The sequence below is a fragment of the Cervus elaphus genome, chromosome 19 (genome assembly GCF_910594005.1).
Source record: "Cervus elaphus chromosome 19, mCerEla1.1, whole genome shotgun sequence".
NCBI lineage: Eukaryota > Metazoa > Chordata > Mammalia > Artiodactyla > Cervidae > Cervus > Cervus elaphus.
In genome coordinates this window covers 69,595,852-69,617,579 of record NC_057833.1, presented here as the reverse complement: position 1 = coordinate 69,617,579, position 21,728 = coordinate 69,595,852, and the positions used below count along the sequence as shown (strand labels likewise).

The 21,728-nt window shown below is 49.9% G+C and overlaps 1 protein-coding gene across 6 annotated transcripts in view; it reads left to right on the top strand.

Annotated features, from left to right (window-relative positions):
* Positions 1 to 21,728, top strand: part of DOP1B (DOP1 leucine zipper like protein B) — a 133,396-nt gene that overhangs the window by 89,705 nt on the left and 21,963 nt on the right. For 5 of the 6 annotated variants that reach the window (XR_006335279.1, XM_043874270.1, XM_043874269.1 and 2 more), the window contains 9 exons: positions 2,699 to 4,301; positions 5,021 to 5,132; positions 5,968 to 6,156; positions 9,353 to 9,475; positions 10,944 to 11,078; positions 15,580 to 15,635; positions 18,364 to 18,468; positions 18,579 to 18,645; positions 20,527 to 20,671. Coding sequence is in view for 5 of the 6 variants with exons in the window: in XM_043874270.1 (XP_043730205.1) it covers positions 2,699 to 4,301; positions 5,021 to 5,132; positions 5,968 to 6,156; positions 9,353 to 9,475; positions 10,944 to 11,078; positions 15,580 to 15,635; positions 18,364 to 18,468; positions 18,579 to 18,645; positions 20,527 to 20,671 (2,535 nt within the window). In the remaining variant the exon portion in view is untranslated. The remainder of the gene's footprint in view (positions 1 to 2,698; positions 4,302 to 5,020; positions 5,133 to 5,967; positions 6,157 to 9,352; positions 9,476 to 10,943; positions 11,079 to 15,579; positions 15,636 to 18,363; positions 18,469 to 18,578; positions 18,646 to 20,526; positions 20,672 to 21,728) is intronic. The other variant, XM_043874268.1, reaches the window with a different exon arrangement.

Below are 21,728 nucleotides of genomic sequence, written 5' to 3'. Positions count from 1 at the left end.
CTCAACATCACTCATTATTAGAGAAATGCAAATCAAAACCACAATGAGGTACCATTACACGCCAGTCAGGATGGCTGCTATCCAAAAGTCTACAAGCAATAAATGCTGGAGAGGGTGTGGAAAAAAGGGAACCCTCTTACACTGTTGGTGGGAATGCAAGCTAGTACAGCCGCTATGGAAAACAGTGTGGAGATTTCTTAAAAAACTGGAAATAGAACTGCCATATGACCCAGCAATCCCACTTCTGGGCATACACACTGAGGAAACCAGATCTGAAAGAGACACATGCACCCCAATGTTCATCGCAGCACTGTTTATAATAGCCAGGACATGGAAGCAACCTAGATGCCCATCAGCAGATGAATGGATAAGGAAGCTGTGGTACATATACACCATGGAATATTACTCAGCTGTTAAAAAGAATTCATTTGAACCAGTCCTAATGAGATGGATGAAACTGGAGCCCCTTATACAGAGTGAAGTAAGCCAGAAAGATAAAGAACATTACAGCATACTAACGCATATATATGGAATTTAGAAAGATGGTAACGATAACCCTATATGCAAAACAGAAAAAGAGACACAAATACAGAACAGACTATTGAACTCTGTGGGAGAATGTGAGGGTGGGATATTTCAAAAGAACAGCATGTATACTATCTATGGTGAAACAGATCACCAGCCCAGGTGGGATGCATGAGACAAGTGCTCGGGCCTGGTGCACTGGGAAGACCCAGAGGAATCGGGTGGAGAGGGAGGTGGGAGGGGGGATTGAGATGGGGAATATGTGTAAATCTATGGCTGATTCATATCAATGTATGACAAAACCCACTGAAATGTTGTGAAGTAATTAGCCTCCAACTACTAAAAAATTTAAAAAAAAAAATTAAAGAAAAAAAAAGTCTTATTTAAAAAAAAAAAAAAAGAGGAATGCAGCCCAACACCTAAATAAGCAAAGATTCCCAGGTGGCTTCCTCTCTTTGCAAGGTTCCTTGCCTAAAAACTAGGAGGCATTTTATTACTCCACACTTACAAGAAAGTAAAATACAAAGAACTGTAAACTAAGCACCTTCTTAAAACTTTGGTCTTCATTTATGGCAGCTCAATTTTGAAGCATTTCTTTGCTGTAACAAGAAACTCTACAGCCCGTCGGGTGTTAAAAGTCTCAGGGCACTTCCTGCTCCGTCTTCTAATTCCTGTCTAATGCCTGCCTGTTAAGAAAAAAAAAATGTGTCTTCTCTGCCCTGTCCGCTCCCTGGAAACAACCAGAAGGGTTCTAATTCCCCTCCTTGCTACTGCAGTAGTCCTTTGGAAATCTCATTTTTAAATACTGTTGTGAACAACTGGAAGCTCATAGTTCTAATATCTTATCCTTCCTTCTTTCCTAACCTGGCTCAATGTTCATGGAATAGATTTGTTGAAAGCTGCCCATTAAAAATGTTTGGCAGTGCCGAAGACATCTGGCTTTTCACTCCTTTTTAAAAGAGACCTGAGCACTTTAAAGTGTTGTGTATGTTCTAATCTCAGAGGTACTAACTGCTTAATTTAAAAATCAGAGTAATCAGGAAATAAAAGCACAGGTAAAGTCCCTTGGCATGCCGGCCAGTAGAGCACTTTACAGTTAATGGCTCAGCAGATATCCTCCCAGACATTTCCACAGTTGCATATTACAGATACTCTCCTCTAAGCGGACATTGCTCCACATCAGTGCATGTAGATCTGTCTTTAGAAAACCCAGCATGCCTGCACCATGAGGTTTCAGTCCTCTTACTTTGTGGATACTTTGTTTGTTTCTATACAGCACATTTCAGCAATACCCTTTCAGATTTGAAAAACCTTCTATTGACGTTTCTGTAGGGTACCTTTTTTTGAAAGGAAAGTCCTGGGAGAAAATGATAGGCATTTTTATAGATCACCCTTCCCCTAAACTTACTATATTTATATTTTCTATGATAATATAACTAAATTACCCAACTTCTTGAACATTGTAAAAGACCTGTTCACTTTGCTTGTCTGACTTCCATCTGTAATGTAACCTAGACTCTAGTGTTGTTGTTTCACGCAGGAGCTGTGTTTTGTTGTTTTTTACGCTTTATTTTTTAGTGCAGTATCGTTGATTTACAGTGCTACCCAAGTTTCATATGCACAGCATAGTGATCCATGGTTTTTAAAGGTTACATTCCATTTATGAGCTTCCCTGGGGGCTCAGTTGGTGAAGAATCCACCTCCAATGTGGGAGACCCAGGTTGGATCCCTGGGTGGGGAAGATGCCCTGGAGAAGGAAATGGCAGCCCACTCCAGTATTCTTGCCTGGAGAATTCCAAGGACAGAGGAGCCTGGTGGGCCACAGTTCATGGGGTCACAAAGAGTCGGACAGGACTGAGCCTCTGAGCATACTCAATTTATAGCTATTATATCATATTGGTTATATTCCCTATGTGAAAGTGAAAGCCACTCAACCATCCATGAAATTCTGCAGGCAAGAACACTGGAGTGGGTTGCCATTTCCTCCTCCAGGGGATCATCCCAACCCATCCACGATATTGCCAAGAATTTGTCTTGCCCTTGCCCCGCCCCCATGGAGCGTTTTACTAAAATTGATCTTCCTGCCTCCCTTTAAGACCAAGATCACCGTGGAATTGCCTGTTCATAGCTAACCCTTCTGTTCTCAAGCTGTCTGTCGTTCCGTCCCTTGTAGAAGACTGGCACCGCTGGCTCAACAGGAAGCAAGCCTCATTCGCGGAGGCCTGGGACGCACCGGAGCTGCCAGAGGGCGGCTGTGAAGACGGCGCGCCCCTGAGCCAGCTCACCACGGTGGACCGTGAGGCCATCTGGGCCGAAGTGGAGACGGAGCCCGAGGTGCGCCCAGCGAGCGGCGAGCCCCACGAGCACGACCGCCCCCCGCGCCTCGAGGACCTGCCGGACGGGCCGGCCCGTGCCGCGGCCGAGGACGGCAGCGAGCGCACCGAGTCAGCGGACACGACCTCCGGCGCCACGGACAGCAGCGAGAACACGTCCTCCGTCTCCTCGCCGGCACACGACCCGCAGGAGCTGAGCAGCGGCGAGCAGTGTTGCGCGCCCCTGGCGGCAGCCGCCCGGGTCCCTGGCCCACAGGCGGGCAGCCCCACGTGCCTGGCGCGCGCGGACTCAGACCGGACCCAGGCCTCGGAGTCGCTGCCGTCCAGCGATGACGAGGCGGCCGCAGAGCTCCAGGCGCTGACGGCGGCCCGGCTCCGGAAGCAGCAGCGCGAGAGGCAGGCGAGGCTGGAGGCCCTGTTCGCACACATCCTGCTCTACCTGCAGCCCTACGACGCGCGGCGGGTGCTCTACGCCTTCTCGGTGCTGGAGGCCGTGCTCAAAACCAACCCGCGCGAGTTCGTCGAGGCCGTGTCCAGGACCAGCGTGGACACCAGCGCCACGGCGCACCTCAACCTCATCTCCAACCTCCTGGCCCGCCACCAGGAGGCGCTGGGGGGCCAGAGCTTCTACGGCAAGCTCCCGAGCCAGCCCCCCAGCGCGTGCCCGCACTCGCTGCTCATCGAGCTCCTCACCTATCTGTGCCTCAGTTTCCTCCGAAGCTACTACCCTTGCTCCATGAGGGTCTCGCACCGGGACGTCCTGGGCAACCGGGACGTGCAGGTCAAGAGCGTGGAGGTGCTGATCAGGGTGATGACGCAGCTGGTGTCGGTGGCCAAGGCGGCCGAGGGCAAGAACGTGGAGTTCATCCAGGGCCTGCTGCAGAGATGCCGGGTCCAGGAGTTCGTCCTGCTCTCGCTGTCCGCCTCCATGTACACGAGCCAGAAGCGCTACGGGCTGGCCACGGGTGCGCCGGGTGGAACCCTGCGGGAGGAGGGCGTGCTGGAGGAGCACGTCATCAACCTGGGCCAGGACCAGATCTGGAGCGAGCACCCGCTGCAGATCGAGCTGCTGAAGCTGCTGCAGGTTCTCATCGTGCTGGAGCACCACCTGGGCCAGGCGCCCGAGGAGGCAGAGCAGCCGCCCGACCTACCCCGGGAGTGGCGGCGGGCCCTGAACTTCCAGCAGGCCATCAGTGCCCTGCAGTACGTGCGGCCCCACCCGCTCACCTCGCAGGGGCTGCTGGTGGCCGCCGTGGTCAGGGGCCTGCAGCCGGCCTACGGCTACGGCATGCACCCGGCCTGGGTCAGCCTGGTCACGCATTCCTTGCTGTACTTCGGAAGGTCCCTGGGCTGGACAGTTACACCCTTCCTTGTCCAGATCTGCAAAAACTTGGACGAGCTGGTCAAGCAGTATGAGAGCGAGTCGGCGAAGCTGTCCATCAGGTACAGTGAGCCTTGAGACAACTGGTACTTGTGTGCTGAGTCCCTTCACTCGTGTCTGACTCTTCTGTGACCCCGTGGACTGTAGCCCGCCAGGCTCCTCTGTCCATGGGATCCTCCAGGCAGAGATTCTGGAGTGGGTTGCCATTTCCTCCTCCAGGAGATCTCCCACCCGGGGATGGAACCTGCATCTCCTGTGTCTCCTGAGTCGGCAGGCAGGTTCTTTACCATTAGCGCCACCTGGAGAGAGGCATTGTTATTGCTTTAATGACAGCTTTTGTCATGAATGGCTGGCTGATTGGCCCTTGCCATCAGCTGGGGGGTCATTTCAACCTAATCAGAAACCTAGGTAGCATTGTCAAGAGAGGGTAACAAGGAACTGAATGTGGATTCCTTTATTTTTAATTCCATATGACTACCCAGGCCAGATCTGGGTTGTAGGACAAGTCAATCTGTCTCCATTATTTTTGCAAAACAGAAATAAAAGTGTGAATCCTCTGCACAGAAATCCTAAAACATCTGGAAACATTTTTCCAAAGCGACCAGATAAATGTAAAACAGCTTGAAAGAGGCCTGTCGTTTTTGTAGTGGTATTTCATTATGAGAGCCCCAGTTTGTTTTAAGATGGTGATTTCTCTGTGGTTTCTATGTTTAGGATTAAAAACTTTTCTGGCCTCATTCTTAAAGATTCTCAAAACTGGTTTCTTGTTTCTTCACCAAAGCATAACCTCCAAGAGAGAAAACATCTCCCCGGATTATCCACTCACTCTGTTGGAAGGCCTAACAACCATTAGTCATTTCTGTCTTTTGGAACAACCCAACCAAAGCAAAAAGGTAAATTGCTTTTTTTCCCAAGTTCAAGGCAGTTTTCATATATTGTTTTGTCTTCTTTGGGATTATGTCTGTTTCAAATAAGAAATGTATGTATGTATGTAATGCAGACATGTATGCCAATATTAATGCCAAATAACAGATATGCAAATAATGTAAGCGTGTGTGCAAGTATATGTGCAAATGTACATATGTAACACACATGTGGTTTTGTTCTCACTGGCCACTCTGTGGGCAACTTCAGCCCTTGCCCAGTGTGGCACAGAATGTGATCTTTCTTCCATGTATTTTTTTTACTTGACGTTACAGAGTTTGAAGGCATTTTATGTCTTGATTGCTATACCCTAGAAAGTGAAAGTGAAAGTCACTCAGTCCTGTCCGACTCTTGGGGTCCATGGACCCTACGGACTGTAGCCCACCAGGCTCCTCTGTCCGTGGAATTTTCCAGGCCAGAATACTGGAGTGGGTAGCCATTCCCTTCTCCAGGGGATCGTCCCAACCCAGGGATCGAATCCGGGTCTCCCACAATGCAGGCGGACTCTTTACCACCTGAGCCGCCAGGGAAGCACACTCTGCCCTATCTGGGATTAAATTCTAGAACGGAGCTTGTACTTTGGTTGAGGGACTGGCAAAGTTTGTAATGAGCCTCAGACTCACACACATCCCTCTCTGAAGGGAAGTCGTGGGTTTAAATGGTCAGGGAGGCATCTTATTTCTAGACCACCCGTGGGCCTTGCCCTGGGGAGTGCTCCAGCCCAAACTCCATCCACCAACCCCAGGTTCCTCATGGAAAGGGAAATGCTTCTGGGTCTCACGTGTGTTCGTCTCTGTTTTTCAGACCTCTGCTGTGACCGACCCTACCAATCTGAAGAATGCCAAGAATGCTATTCTGGAAGAGCTCCCTCGAATCGTTAACACCATGGCCCTTCTCTGGAACGTCCTCAGGAAGGAGGAGACTCAGAAGAGACCCGTCGATCTCCTCGGAGCCACGAAGGGATCCTCTTCCGTTTACTTTAAAACCACCAAAGTGAGAGAGCTTCCTCTGTGGGCTTACGATTTCCTTTGTCTTGTATTGTCCCGCCAGAAATAAAAATACACAGGGATGTATACATACATAATCAAAGACCATGTGCCCAGAGAAACCCACGTTAGAAGTACTGTTATAAGTAAACTGGAAATAGAAATCTCCAGTTTATTAGAGTAAGCCCTATATTCATGGGAAGAAGGCTTTTGTGAGTACTTTTCAGTTTATTTTTTCCTCTTTGGCTATTTAGAGAAATTATTTTTGGCCGTGCTGGGTGTGCGTTGTAGCAAGGGCTTTCTCTAGTTGCGGGGAGCAGTGTCTATGCTTCATTGTGGTATGTGGGCCTCCTGTTGCGATGGCTTCTCTTGTCATGGAGTACGGACTCTCCGGCTTGCAGGCTTCAGTCGCTGCAGCTCCTGGGATCTGGAGCACAGGTTCAGTAGTTGTGGCAGAAGGAGTGAGTGAGTTGCTTGACGGCATGTGGGATCTTCCCGGATCACGGCTTGGAACGTTGTCTCCTGCATTGGATGCTTGACCGCTGAGCCACCAGGAAAGCCCCGCAGTCATCAAGTCTTGAGCCAGGCACTGATGACTCAGGGGAGGCCTGGGAGGCGAAAGCTTTTCCACAAACAAGAGGCCAGCAGAGGACAAGCGGGGAGGGATCTGTCCCAGGAAGTCCCCCGAGGGTCCCGCACCACGTTAAACCCTTGACTCTCCCTGGGAGGCACCCAGGCACATAACTCAGTGTATGATCACCATGTCCCATGGCTCCCAGTTGTCCGGCCGTGTCTCCCGTCTTCTGAGCATGGCTGGCGTGTGCCCTCAGGGCTTACCGCCGGCTTCTGGCAGCCTGGGTTGAGCAGAACAGTCAGGGCCCAGGGACCCAGGTCGCCTGGATTTGGCTCCCTGCTCAGCTGCTCTGTGGGACCTTGAGCATGTGCATTAAACCTCTGTATGCTGTTTCCTCCGCCGGAAACAGGATGCTGGGCGTCATCTGAACACTATTTACTGGCGTATTCAGTCCTCACCTGCAAGGCAGGTGCTATTATATTCCCAGGTGACAGGTGAGGGGTGTAGAGAGAGCATGTGATTCTTTTCTGTGGTCAGCCAGGCAGCCCGACTCCCAGATCAGTGGGCTTTTAGGTTCCGGGAGGCACAGGTGGCCTCCAAAAATTTTCTGTCGGTTCCAGGGATTACCTCCAAGGGAAATCTGCCACAGGAACCTGCTTAAATTCAGCCTAAAAATTAATCTCTTAAAAGGTCCAGAAGGTTCACTCAGCTTGAGCCTCGGTTTCCTCCTCTGTGAAATGAGGCTGTTACTAGTAGCCTACCCCCTGGACTGATGGAAGAATTCATTGTGGTGCTGGCTGACATTTATTGGGGGTTTTCCAGGGGCTTCCCAGGTGGCTCAGTGGTTAAAAAAAACAAAACCCACGCCTGCAGTACAGGAGACATGGGTTCAATCCCTGGGTTGGGAAGATCCCCTGGCAAAGGGAATGGCAGCCCACTCCAGTCTTCTTGCCTGGAGAATTCCATAGACAGGAGCCTGGCAGGCTACAGTCCGTGGGATCGTGAAGAGTTGGACATAACTGAACAACACAACATTTACTGAGCACTTAACCCAAGCCCTCCCTGAAGGCCCCAAGGCCCTGAGCTGGGGCCCGCATGGTCTCCCTCAAGCAGAAACCATGGTAAGAGGAAGAGGACATCCCCATCCCCAGCTCAGTTGTATCTAAAGTGATGCTAGGCAAAGGCAGGGGGACAGGGATGTTCAGTTCAGTCTCTCAGTCGGGTCTGACTCTTTGCAACTCCATGGACTTCAGCACACCAGGCCTCCCTGTCCATCGTCAACTCCAGGAGCTTGCTCAAACTCATGTCCATTGAGTCGATGATGCCATCCAACCATCTCATCCTCTGTCGTCCCCTTCTCCTCCTGCCCTCAGTCTTGCCCAGCATCAGGGTCTTTTCCAATGAGTCAGCTCTTCTCATCATGTAGCCAAAGTATTGGAGCTTCAGCTTCAGCTTCAGTTCTTCCCATGGATATTCAGGACTGATTTCCTTTAGGATGGACTGGTTGGATCTCCTTGCAGTCCAAGGGACTCTCAAGAGTCTTCTGCAACACCACACTTCAAAAGCATCAATTCTTCAATGCTCAGCTTTCTTTATTGTCCAACTCTCACATCCATACATGACTACTGGAAAAACCATAGCTTTGACTAGACAGTCCTTTGTTGGCAAAGTACTGTCTCTGCTTTTTAATATGCTGTCTAGGCTGCTCATAGCTTGTCTTGCAAGGAGCAGGGGAAGCCCAGGGTAAATCCATTCATTCCACAGGCACGTGTGTGCCTGCTGCTGTGTACCTTGCCCTGCTTGTCCACGAGCGGATAAGATAGAGGAGGGAAGTCCTTGTTTTCCTGGCAGGCACAGACATTAACCATCCGCTTTAAAGTAGTGATGAAAAGTGCTGCAAAGAGACGCAGGGCACTCTGCCAGCCTGCGACCCCTGCTCTGAGGGTCAAGAAGGCCTTCCTGAAGCAGAGGAGCTGAGCCAAGACCCAGGATGAGCGAGTGTGCCTTCCCAGGGGTGTGTTAGAGGTTGGGAGACCCTCAGCATCCACAAAGGAAGGAACACGGAGGTTTCGGGAATGCAGAGAAATCCAGGCACAGCAAAGGGAGGGTGGCGAGTGACGTCCCCGGGCCGTGTCATGGGTCTGTTTTTAGTTGGCTGCATAATAAAATTAGGTAAATGGCACATATTTCTGGAAATTGAAGCGCATCCTTCCTGGTGCTTACAAGCCCTCCCTGAACTGGTTGAGGCCAGCGTGGCTAGGGGCTTCCCTGCAGGGTCCCCACTTTCTCGCTGGGTCTGCAAAGCCTCAGGTGACTTGCTCCGAGCCCTGCCCCCCTCCTATCTGCTCGAAGGTGGTATCCATCACTTCCCAGGAGTCTCCTCTCTGACTTTTGTGCACCTGGACAGCCCACCACGCATCGTGTGCAACTCCTCCAGGAGGTGCTCTGCACCAACACCATCCCCTCAACGCCGCCCCCAGACCCCAGACCCCAGCATAGTGCCCGCGACATTACAACAAAGGCTCCCAAGGTCACAGGCGCTCGTGGTGAAGGGCGCGGTCCACGGGAGCCCTGACTCTGCTCTCACTCATCCTTTTTCTGTTTTCTGGTTTTTTTTTTTTTTTTTAAGACCATACGACAAAAAATTTTAGACTTCTTGAACCCGTTGACAGCGCCTCTTGGAGTTCAGCTGATGGCAGCTGTTGCCGCTGTGTGGAGCAGGAAGAAGGGGAAACGCCACAGTAAAACGAAGGTAAAGCCAGAAACCGCCGTGCGCGGACAGCCCGGTGTGATCAGAGGTGACCCCAGAGGCCGCCAGGGAAGACCGTGGAGGGGGGCCCCTGTGTTAAACTCACGACGTCATCATCTAGCTGTGCCTGTTGCAGCGAGGTGGGGGGAGGGAGTGGAGCCCACCCAACCTCTGTTTTCTTCTCTTTCTACTGTATGATGAGTATATTGTACTTTTCATTTTAATCTACTGTCTAGCAGTGTGCTTCCAAGAATGTCTATAACATGTACATTTCAAAGGAAAACACCACCGGGGGACCTGCCACCTAGCTTAAGAAATTGTTCCTCGTCCTACCCGTGAGGACTGCTGGGGACCCCTCCCTGGTTATAGAGCCTGCTAAAAGCTTTCTGGTTTTTTTTTTTTAAACCAATTTTTTTTAGAGACCTTCTTTTTCTAGGGCAGTTTTAAGTTCGCAGCAGAATGAGAGGAGGGTATAGAGATTTTCCCTAGTCCCCTGTCCCCACACATGTATTTCCCCACCCCCGTCAGCATTCCCTGCCACTCTCCCCAGAGGGCTATGCTTGTCACATTCGCTGACCTCCACTAACACGGTCACAGTTGACATTTGGCTTTTTTAATTTGTAAGAATAATACTCGTTTGTGATGGTAAAGAAATCATCGCATTCCTCTGCCCAGACTTCAGTTTACATTTTGCATAAGCGTTCTCCACCGACACCTCCATCCCAAGTCCTGCCAGGAGCTTGGGTCTCCTGTTTCTGCAAACCCAGAACGGGCTTCACACTCAGTTCCCTCCGTCATCCGTGTAGGTTCCTACCCGCTACCTTTGTCAGAGCATCTGCCCCACCCCCGGGCACTGCCTCAGTGCCCAGCGCGGACCCCATTACCCAAGGAGGCGTGAAGGCTGCTGGGCCAGGCCACCCAGCTTAGCACCTATGGGGTCTTCCCCAGCGAGGACCCTCATACTTCCAAGGGCAGGCCCCCAACCCCACTGCTATCACCAAAACACACCTCCCACGCCGGGACTTCCCTGCCCTGGCCAGCTCCCGTGAACCTGGTTTTCCTGTTTCACTTGCTGTCCTTGTACTTTGGGGGCTGGCTCTTGATAATCAGCCTGTTTACTTCAAGTTAATACTGTCTGTTTCCAGCACGCTTTCTCAGCTTGAACACATAAAGACCAGAGCGATTGCCCATCACCGGCTGTGCCTTTTATTCCTCATCTGTATCAGATACTGATTACATTCCTGTGTAATGTAAATTACACAATTACACACAATTCCTGTGTAATTAAAAGCTTTTTTTTTAACCTCACTCTTCTTCCTACCAATACAGTCCTTTACCTAGTATTCCTTTAAATATTCGTTTGAAAGATTAAAACACATCTCTTCCTCCGGGAGCAAGTATCACAGAGTGCTTTCTGGGAGTCCTCCTCATTTTTGTTGTCTCACTCAGGGAACGGTCCTCTTCTTGGCAGATCGTTCCGGTGGCCAGCACGTCCCAGCTGACCCTCGTGGATCTGATCTGTGCTCTGAGCACCCTGCAGACGGACTCCGTGCTACACCTGGTGAAGGAGGTGGTGAAGCACCCACCGCAGGTCCGCGGGGACGAGGTCAGGAGCCTGGGGGGTCCTCAGATGAACGCAGGACTCTTCCAGTCCACATCTTGTAGATGGCATCTGGGAGGGAAACAAAGGATACAGGAGCATCTGGGAATTCAAGGAGCCATGAAACGGAGGTGTTCTTGCCGGGCTTTGTGGAAATGTACAAGACGTGCTCCATGGACTCCCATCTTGAGGTGTGAACCACCTGAGATTAGGGACCGGCTTCCATCCTTCCAGCCCGCCGCAGAGCACTCTGCCCAGTAGTGGCTCTGTTTTCTGCAGCGTAGTTTATGTATTTGACTGCCCTGGGTCTTAACTGCGTCTTGCAGGATCTTTTGTTGCGGACGCACCAGCCCTCTAGTTGTGGCACTTGGGCTTAGCAGTCACAGTGCACAGGCTTAGTTGCTCCGAGGCAGGTGGGGTCTTAGTTCCCCAGACCAGGGATCGAACCCACGTCTCTTGGGTTCTCAACTACTGGACCACCAGTGAAATCCCTGGTAGTGGTTCTTATCAAGGGCCCACTGCACGCCAAATCAAATAAAGCTAGAAAGAGGAAATGGCACTTGGCTTCCAGGAACTGGCAGCCTAAAAAGCATCAAAGAAAAGCAAAGCTGGATAGTAGTTAAAGGTGAAAAAGACCGACTTCATTTAGTAGCTACGGCAGTAGCGGGGAGAGGTGTGCTCAGTTCCAGTTTGTGCAGAGGTGAACGGGTATTTTATGGGGAGGATGAATAGGAAGGGTAAAGGAGCAGGGCTTCAGCAGAGTCAGGGGAGTGGAAAGTTACAAACAAGTGGAAAGGGGCTTAGTGGATGTAATTAGACCATAGTTACTGACTGTGATGTGAAAGGTAGATTCCTATGCTCCCCGGGGGACTGGGAGACAGGGGCCCTGTCTTTCTTGATGATATTTTAAAGGGATGGCTGCCAGGTCCTTGGGAAAGACATTCCCAGGTTGGGAGGAGATGCATACACATCTCAGAGGGACAGAGGAAGGATTTGTAGCCATAAGCTTTTCCTAATAAATGCTCAAAGGAGGGGAGGTCAGGAACCCATCAGGACTTGGCTGAACACACAGCAGATTCCTTCCGAGGCCGTGAGCTTTCTTTCTCATTTTAAGGGGGTCGAGGTCATCTCCCTAGGACACAGCCTTGAGCTGCTGGGAACCGTAGTCGTGTTTGCTCAAGCCTCTTAGTGTGTGGGGTGGACAGAATCGTTTGTACCGAAGGTACAACCTTGTAGGCCGAGGTTGAAGCTTGGTCAAGACGAGGGCTCAGAGGAGCCTGGCTAAGGACTTCCTGGCAGTCCAGTGGTTAGGACTCTCCACTTTCACTGCTCAGGGTCCGGGTCAGTGCCTGGTCGGGGAACTAAGATCTCACAAGCCGTGCTGTGCGGCCGGAAAAAAAAACAAACCCAGAGACTTCTCCGGTGGTCCAGTAGCTCTAAGTCTCCATGCTGGCCAATGCAGGGTGCCCAGGTTTAATCCCTAGTCAGGGAACTGAATTCAGCATGAGTTTGAGCAAGCTCCAGGAGATAGTGAAGCCTAGGGAAGGTCGGCGTGCTTCAGTCCTCGGGGTTGCCGAGTCAGACATGACTTACTGAACAACAGTAGTAACAGGGAACTAGATCCCGTAGGATGCAACTCAAGCTTCCACATGCCAGAACTAGGACCTGGAGCAGCCCAATAAATAAGTAAATATTTTAAAAACACAAAGAGCAGAGGGGCCTGACTAGACTAGGTCAAGGAGAGCATCTTTGTCCATGGGCAAGTTAAAAATTTGCTTAATTTTTACTAAAGTACAAAGTACACGTGAGAGGACTTAACTCATACTGGACATTCTGAGAAAGCAGAGCTTTCATCTGGCTACAGGGAGATCGGTGGTCTTTGAAGGGTGACGTGATTAAACCACAAAGCTCCTATAGTTTTTCTGCCCAATTTCTGCATAGCAGTTGAGGGAGCTTTTCTACTGCTCAGACACCTTTTCATTTACGCACAGTGGTTTTTTTTGAGTTCCCTGGTGGTTCAGATGGTAAAGCGTCTGCCTATAATGTGGGAGACCCACGTTCAATCCCTGGGTCGGGAAGATCTCCTGGAGAAGGAAATGGCAACACACTCCAGTATTCTTGCCTGGAAAATCCCATGGATGGAGGAGTCTGGTAGGCTACAGTCCACAGGGTCGCAGAGAGTCAGACACAACTGAGCAACTTCACTTCACAGTGCGTTGCAACAGAACAGTCTCTATGGTTTTACACCTGAGAGGTCTTTGATTTTACCAAAGCAGACCTCTTCATTGAAAGTGTTGGAGCTATTTTGTTCCAAATTAATTTGATAGAAACCAGGGATTTGTTCTGACCTTGAAATAATTGTCCTGTCTCAGGTCATTTAAGATGATATAGTCAGAAACACTCTTAAGAATAATTCCCTAAATGAAAATTAATGGAGTGGACCAAGCAATCACTAAAAAATAGTTTTAATTCAAAATGATATTTGTATACCAGAGCCAAAAAGTAGAAATAATCCTTCAGCAGATGAATGGATAAACACAGTGAGGTATATATGCATGCAGTGGATTATGACTCAGCCTTGAAAAGGGAGGAAATTCTGGCACACTGTACTATGGATGAACCTTAACAGCATTATGCTAAGGGGAATAAGTCAGTCCAAAAGGACAATATTGCATGATTCCGCTTATCTGGGGTACCCAGGAGTGGTCCAGTCCACAGAGACAGAAAAGAGAGTGGTGGTTCCTAGAAGCTGGGGAGGAGGGAATGGGCGTAGGTGTTTAACGGGGACTGAGTTTCACTGTGCGGAGGTGAAATAGTGCTAATGAATGGTGATCGTCCAGCAGTAGCTATGAATATCCTGAATGCCCTTGTCCTGTACCCTTAAAAATGTTTTAAGTGGTAAATTTTTTCGAATATATGTTACCAAAATTTTATAACAAATAAAATAAATCTTGCTCTTAGATATTTAGGTCGTAGCACGAAGGGTGGTGAACGGAAGCTAAACCTTGAAGTCAGAGATGCGTTCATGCATTTTCCCCGCAGAGTGAGAAAACTGACCAGGAATGCCTTTAGCAGTTTTTACAGCTCCGCCTGCCTGGCAGGAGACCCTTCCACTGGGGGCGCCTCCTCTGAAAGGGCCCGTGGCTCAGGGTTGCCCTCTGCAGAAATGTCCGCGCTGGGAGGAAGGCCTCCGGGGCCTCTAACCAGTCAGTTACACTTGCGGCCCTGCTCGCCTTCTTTCATTCCACGTGTTCATTGAACATTAAGTACATGCGTCCACAGTGTGGAATCCTGAAGAGTGACACTGCCCCCGCCCACAGTCAGCCTGTATTCTAGTTGGGGAAAGAAGATGAGGCAGCCTACAACTTAACCCCATGAGGCCAGATCATGGAACCGGCTTAAGGAATCAGATGTAAAATGGTCACAAGTGGCTTCATGACATCTGCCCCCAGGTCTCTCCATGGCCTAGAACTCTTGTTGCCTTGGGGCTTCCCAGGTGGTGCTAGTGGTAAAGAGCCTGCAGGAGACAGGAGAGCCAGGTTCAATCCCTGGGTCGGGAAGATTCCCCTGGAGGAGGGCACGGCAACCCACTCCAGTATTCTTGCCTGGAGAATCCCTGTGGACAGAGGAGCCAGGCGGGTTACAGTCCACGGGGTCGCAAAGATTTGGACACAACTAAAGTGACTTGGCACACACAGCACTGGTTGCCTTTTACCCCTTTTAAAAAATATATTTATTTATTTACTGTGGGCATCGAGTCTTAGTTGGGGCACGTGGGATCTTTCGCTGCAACTCACAGGCATATTAGGAGCAGCACTGAGGTGTAGTCACCCTGCAGCACATGGGATCTTGGTTCCCTGAGCAGGGTTGGAACCCGCGTCCCCTGCATTAGAAGGCGGGTTCCTAACCACCGCATGGCTGGCAGGAAGGTCCCGCTTTTTACTCTTGAACGTGAATGTTCACGTGACAGACCTTGGATTGGCATTTATAACTCCGAGCAGGTCGAGTTGGCTGGAGACCGGCCTTCCCCGTGGCTGTTCAGTCCCTCCGAATGATGTCCCAGCTACAGCCACGGGGAAGCTGGCCCTCCAACAGACAGCCCTGTGCACAGTGCAGGCGCTTTCCCGCTTTATTCCTTCAGTACTTGATCTACAAGCATCTGCAAAACCTGGGCTTAAAAATAAAAACCCAAAAAACCCTAGACGTCATCTGGCCAACTGATTTTCGGCCTTTCTTATATACTTGCTAAAAGTCTGGGGTGGAAAGTAGGTAAACGTGGGGAAGGACTGGGAGTCTGATGCGCAGGGACCTAAGGATGTGGGCCGTCCCAGGATACCTTTGCTTTTATTTCACTGAGATCCTTTGTATTATTACATTCAGAAGACTCCTGGAGCTGGAAACCTTTGCTTTGTTAGCAGATAGAACCTGTTTCGTTTCTGTATTTGAATTCTTGTTTTAGCCTTAATTCCTCCCAATTTGGAGTAATTAGCTGTGCTTTAATTTTCAGAAATCGCCCCTGGTGGATGTCCCCGTGTTGCAGTTTTGCTACGCGTTCATCCAAAGGTAACGCAGCCCCTCAAAGGCATTTCTCAATTATAGATGCTGTTGCAGTGATTATAAGTAGCTACTCTTGATTGTCCTCCTTTTTTTCTTTTAATTGCAGCACTGTTGATTTCCCATGTCGAGTTAGTTTCAGGTGTCCGGCACCGTGACTCAGTTCGATATAGGGGGGGTGTGTGTGTGTGTGCGTGTATGCTTTTTCAAATGCTTTTTCATTACAAGTTATTATAAGATGTTGCGTATAGTTCCCTGGGCTTTGCAGTGGATCCTTATTGTTTACCTTTTTTGTATACAGTAGTGTGTCTTTGTTAATCCCAGCTTCTTCTTTATCCCTCCCTGCCCCCACCTGTATGTTTCTTGATTACTGGAGAGCCTTAGTTCAGAAAGTATCTGTGTGTTACTAACCCAGTCGTGTCTGACTCTGTGTGACCCCATGGTCTGTAGCCCACCAGGTTCCTCTGTCCATGGGATTCTCCAGGTAAGAATACTGGAGTGGGGTGCCAGATTCCTCCTCCAAGGGATCTTGCCGACCCAGGGATCTGAGAGGTGTCCGAATTCCCGCTCAAGCCATTGGAACACCCCGACAGTCTTACTTTTTCCTTCTACAGAGAGCTAATCTGACATCTTCAAGTCTGTGTGCTATAGCTTGAACACTTTATCTCAGCACAGCTTTGTGTGAGACTTGGTAAACTTCAGAAGAAACAGTTTGCATTACCTTGATAACCTAAAAAAAGGAGAGGAATTTTAAGAACCTCTTTTAGGAAAAGAAGTGATTATTTTGGATGCTGTCCTCAGTGGTTTGCCCTGTTTCCTGCTGGGACGCTTCATGTCAACGGACGTGAGTTTGAGCAAGCTCCCGGAGTTGGTGATGGACAGGGAAACCTGGCGTGCTGCAGTCCATGGGGTCGCAAAGAGTCAGACACGACTGAGCGACTGAAGTGAACTGAGGTTTCTGCGTGGGTTCCCTGAGCTGAACACCCACCTGCTGGGGCCTCAGCTGCAGTGGTTCCCCAGGCGGCTCTCTGCAGGAGAGAGGATGCTTTGCTGGCCTCCTGCGGCTCTTACGGCAGGTCCTGGATACAGCTCCCAGATGCCTCCACCGTGCGGGGAGGTTAGAGCTGCAGTAATGGGGGTGAAGGGGGTGTAGCCCCATCTCATGGATGCCTTGATAGCCTCACGTGTCTCAGGGGATTTACCATTAGTAAATTTGACCACCAGCTGCAAGCTCCCTGGCTAGCAACTTCACATTCCATGGTTATTCTGACCCATGACTCCCTAGGGTTACAGGAAGGTAGATGGAGGGTCCTAGTCCCAGGAGTCCCCAAGTCCAGAATTGAGTTCAGGCCAGCTGTTCACCCTCCACCACAAGCATCACTGCACTCCTTTCCTCCAGGAGGAGAAAATGAGCAAGTCATGTCCTTCCTCTGTTGTTCAGTCACTCAGTTGTGTCCAATTCTTTACGACTCATGGACTGCAGCACACCAGACTTCCCTGTCCTTCACTATCTCCCAGAGCTTGCTCAAATTCACATCCATTGAGTCAGTGATGCCATCCAACCATCTCATCCTCTGTCGTCCCCTTCTTCTCCTGCCTTCAATCCTTCCCACCATCAGGGTCTTTTCTAATGAGTTGGCTCTTCGCATCAGGTGACCAAAGTATTGGAGCTTCAGTTTAGCGTCAGTCCTTCCAATGAATATTCAGGGTTGATTTCCTTAAGGATGGACTGGTTTGATGTCCAAGGGACTCTCAAGAGTCTCCTCCAACACCACAGTTCAAAAGCATCAATCCTTCGGCGCTCCGCCTTCTTTGTGGTCCAACTCTCACATCCATACATGACCACTGGAAAAACCGCAGCTTTGACTCTGTGGACCTTTGTTGCTAAAGTAATATCTCTGCTTTTTAATACGTTGTCTGGGTTGGTCATAGCTTTTCTTGCAAGAAGCAGGCGTCTTTTCACTTCGTGGCTGCAGTCATCATCCTCAGTGATTTTGGAGCCCAAGAAAATAAAGTGTCACTGCTTCCACTTTTCCCCATGTCCTTCCTAGTGCTCACTCATACGTGTCGTAATCCCAGCAAGCGCCGGCTGCAGTGGCCTGAATGACTTCGTCCAGCAGCCGCAGGGACGGCAGCCTCCTTTCAGGGAGGAGGCCCTGCCCAGGACTCTCAGGAGGCCGAGAGTCAGGGACCAGCACTCTATCCTGGGACCCTCTGGCTGCGGCCCAGCTGCCTCCCTGTGCAGTGCAGCGTCACCCCACGGCAACAACCCCAAGTCCTCATTTCCCGTGAGGCCTGACCTGAGAGCTGCTGAAGATCAGCCTCCGCTGGGTAACCCCTGACTGTACCCTCTGCGACCTCCCGATGGCTCACTCTGCATTTCCAGTGATGTTAGGGAGGCCAAATGCTAGATGGAGCCAGAACAGGCCCAGAGATCCATCCTCCAGTTCAAGGCTTTCACTTTATAGACGAGGAAACCAGGAGCGTCTGACCTGTTTAGACGGGTGGCTGGTAATCCAAGCCCCCAAGTTCTTGCCAGAATACTGCAATTTAGCACGTGCGTATTTTAATTTAAAAAGAACAAAACAGGTCAGGCAGATAAGGCATTGTCCTGTGCCTTCTAACCGCCTGCACCTAAAACGTGCTTATAAGAAAGCATTTTGATTGGACCTGTTCATGGCTGGATGTTTTTTTTTTTCTTATGGTTTTTTGTTGTCTGTTTGTTTTTATTAAATAGGCTCCCAGCAACAGCCTTGCAAGAGAACTTCCCTTCGCTGTTGGGTGTGTTGAAGGAGTCCGTGCAGTTGAATCTGGCTCCCCCCGGTTACTTTCTGCTTCTCAGGTACCGTGTTCCCAGCCACTCAGCGTTACCTCATTTTTTTTTTCTCCAGGAGCATGTATGTTTTCATTTCTGCTAGCATTCTCATTCTGAAGCTGATTGTCTCTCAACAGCATGCTGAATGACTTTGTGACAAGAACTCCAAACCTGGAGAGCAAGAAGGACCAAAAAGACCTGCAGGTCTGTATGTGCGTGTCCAGGAGGATGGTTCCTCTCCCAAGAGAGCATTGCCTGCCCCACACCCCCAACCCCCCTCACTGCCCCTAACCGCTCCCCCCCCCCCCACCACCTTCAGATAATCTCACTGGAGATAATAAACATTAAACATGGGGCAGAACCAGATCTTAGGTTTGCACGTGTTCCCACATCTGACTCCCTGTATCACTGTCTTCAGAGGACTCGATAGAGTCTCCAGATGACGGTTCTCATGTCAGCCTTGAGCCATCCACCTTGCAATTTGCAAGGTGCCCGCTTGCTTCCGCCTGGATCCCGATGTGTGCAGGCTCACTCTTCAGCATGGCTGGAGCAGTAAATCTGTCTTTATACACAGATTCCCTTCCTTAGAACCTTCCCCCTCCTCTTTTTTAAAGCAATTCAGACTCATGGGAAACTTCAAAAACACTGAAAAGCAAAAGTAAAGCTCAGCCACCAGAGAAGGAAAATCTCCTTTGAGTAGAAACCCGGCCAATAAGTAGAAGTGACGATGGAGTGACGAGGCATTGAGGGTGACTCAGTGGGCCCCTGCATCCACCCAGAAGGTCCCAGGCTTCCTGACACGGACCCCTACCCGCCGCTTCCAGGCACCCTGACTTCCCCATCTGCTCACTGCCCTCGAAATGGTGGCTTCTCTTAAGTCCTCAACCCCTTGTCTTGATGTTTTTTCAGATTTATTTTATTGACGCGTAAGCAGCGCCATGTTAATGTCTGCAGTACTGCAGAGTCACTCAGTTATGCACGTATATGCATTCTTTCTCCTCTTTCTTTCCATTATGGTTTATCGCAGGATGTTGAATGCAGTTGCTGTCTGCTCTGCAGTAGGACCCCGTCATCTGTCCATCCAATATATGTGATCATTTGCGTCTGCTAATCCCAGCCTCCTGCTCCATCCTTCCTGCGCCCCCTTCCCCCTCAGCACCCCCAAGTCTGTCTCTGTGTCTGTGAGTCTGCTTTCTGTCTCCTAGATAGGTCCTGTTGTGCCGCATCAGAGATTCCCCTTGTCAGTGTTGTCATCTGACGTGTGTCTTTCTCTGCCTGGCTTCCCTTTCGCGATCATCCCCAGATCCATCCATCCTTCCGCCATCTCCCTTGCTGCCAGCGTCCACCCCCACACCTCTGCCCGGGCGTGCCACCCCCGTCCCTCCCACCAGGGAGGGATATACTCTTGCTTCATGCCTGAATGCACCTGCTGCAATCAGAGCAGAAGCCAGGACTGCTCACGTGTCAGGGATGTCTAGCCCCTCTTAGCTGATGATACCCCATGATACCCGCTCCGTGTCTCCTCTCGTGTCCCGGCTGCTTGACCAGATTCTGTACTGAGAGCACTCCTGTGCTTTTCACCCTCAAGTCAGTTTGAACCTCCTCAGTTTTGTTTTTGGTCGTGTTCATCAAAGGTGCATCTCTAGTAAGAACCCATGGTCCTAAAGAAACCAGAAATTGAATCTGCCAAATGCCTTGTGCGGCTGTGACGTCCTGTGTATCCGTTTTACCCACTGACCATAGAGCAGCCACAGCTCCACGTTTGGCTGCTGAACCCTTGTAATGTGGCTTACCTGAACTGAACGTGCCGTAAGCATAAGACATGCATCATCAGGTTGAAAATACTTAGCGCAAAGAAGAATGCCGAATCTCACTAATTTTATATCAATTATATGTTGATACTACTTTGGATGTATCGAGTTACACACCGTGAACTTGTTTCTTCCTTTAAGGTAGCTCCTCGAAGACTTTATTACCTGTATGCTTCATAGCTGTGATTTGCATTATATTTCTGTTGGATGATGCTACCTTAGGCACTTAAGACTCTCTTAACTTCCTTTCCTCTTTTCTCTCGGTTCCTCTCAGGAAGTCACTCAAAAAATTCTGGATGCTGTTGGGAACATTGCTGGGTCTTCCTTGGAACAAACCAGCTGGCTGAGCAGGAACTTGGAAGTGAAGGCCCAGCCTCAGATCTCTCTAGAAGAATCCGATGCTGAGGAAGACTTGCATGGTAGGTATATATGGCTCAGAAAGTAATGCCTGCTGCCAGCTAGCGGGTCTCTCTCTGCATTAAAAGTGACCTGGCTTTGCTTCTTACAATATAAGTTGTAGTGTCATAAACATAAGTCATAGTAAAATAAACAGTAGAATTCCACTGGAAGGGTGCCAATGACCCATGCTACCGTGTTCAGCCCTCCATGAGCCTAGATGAGGGTCCTGGGAAATAACTTCCCAAGATAATTTGCATGGACTCAGTGGTAGAAATCTTTGTGAGGTAAAGAATAGGGAGAATGCATGTGTTTTTTGTTTGTTTGTTTGTTTTTGTGGAGCCGTGGAAAGAAAACTTAGTAAACCAACTCACTGTTGTCAAGCAAATGATGTATTTCATTTCTGGCCTGCTTTCCAGAGATCCTTGTATTTGGTCATTGCCCAGGTCACTAAGATTTTATCATGGAGGTCACACACAGTAGGCTCACCCCAGCCTCATTATTAGTTCTAACTTCCTAGGCAAATGATCGGGAGACTCTGGAAGGAGACTCATCTGTTTATTTGGAGGACCACTGACCAGCCAGAAACCCCTGAGGGGTCTGAATTAAATGCCACGGTGTAGACTGCCAGTTGCTGGTGCCCTAAAGACCACCAGACGAATCTTTCAGTCAGGCACATCTCAGGTTATTGGATCCGCTGCAGCAAGGGAGAAATTGGCCGAGTCAGAGGGGTGTCTCAACAGGGCACGCTTGGGGAGGATGGTAGGGGGATGTAGGGCATAGGTCGAGTTGTCTGTGGCAGATGTTTCAAGGTGGGGACTGGGTGGAGTTAGTGACCTCTGCACTGGTGGACACAGTGCTAGGCGGGGGCCCGCAAGTGAATCTTCATGAACACGCTGCTTATTTTGATAAGTGAGCCGCTTTAGTCAGTTTAGTCTTTCTTACAGGATTAGGCATATCTTGGAGCAAGTATTAATGATTATTTCTGCAAGTTCCCAGTATAATTTAACACGCAGACACTATGCCCAGTCCCCACACTGCTCGGCACTAGACAAGAAAATCGGGCTTCCCTGGTGGCTC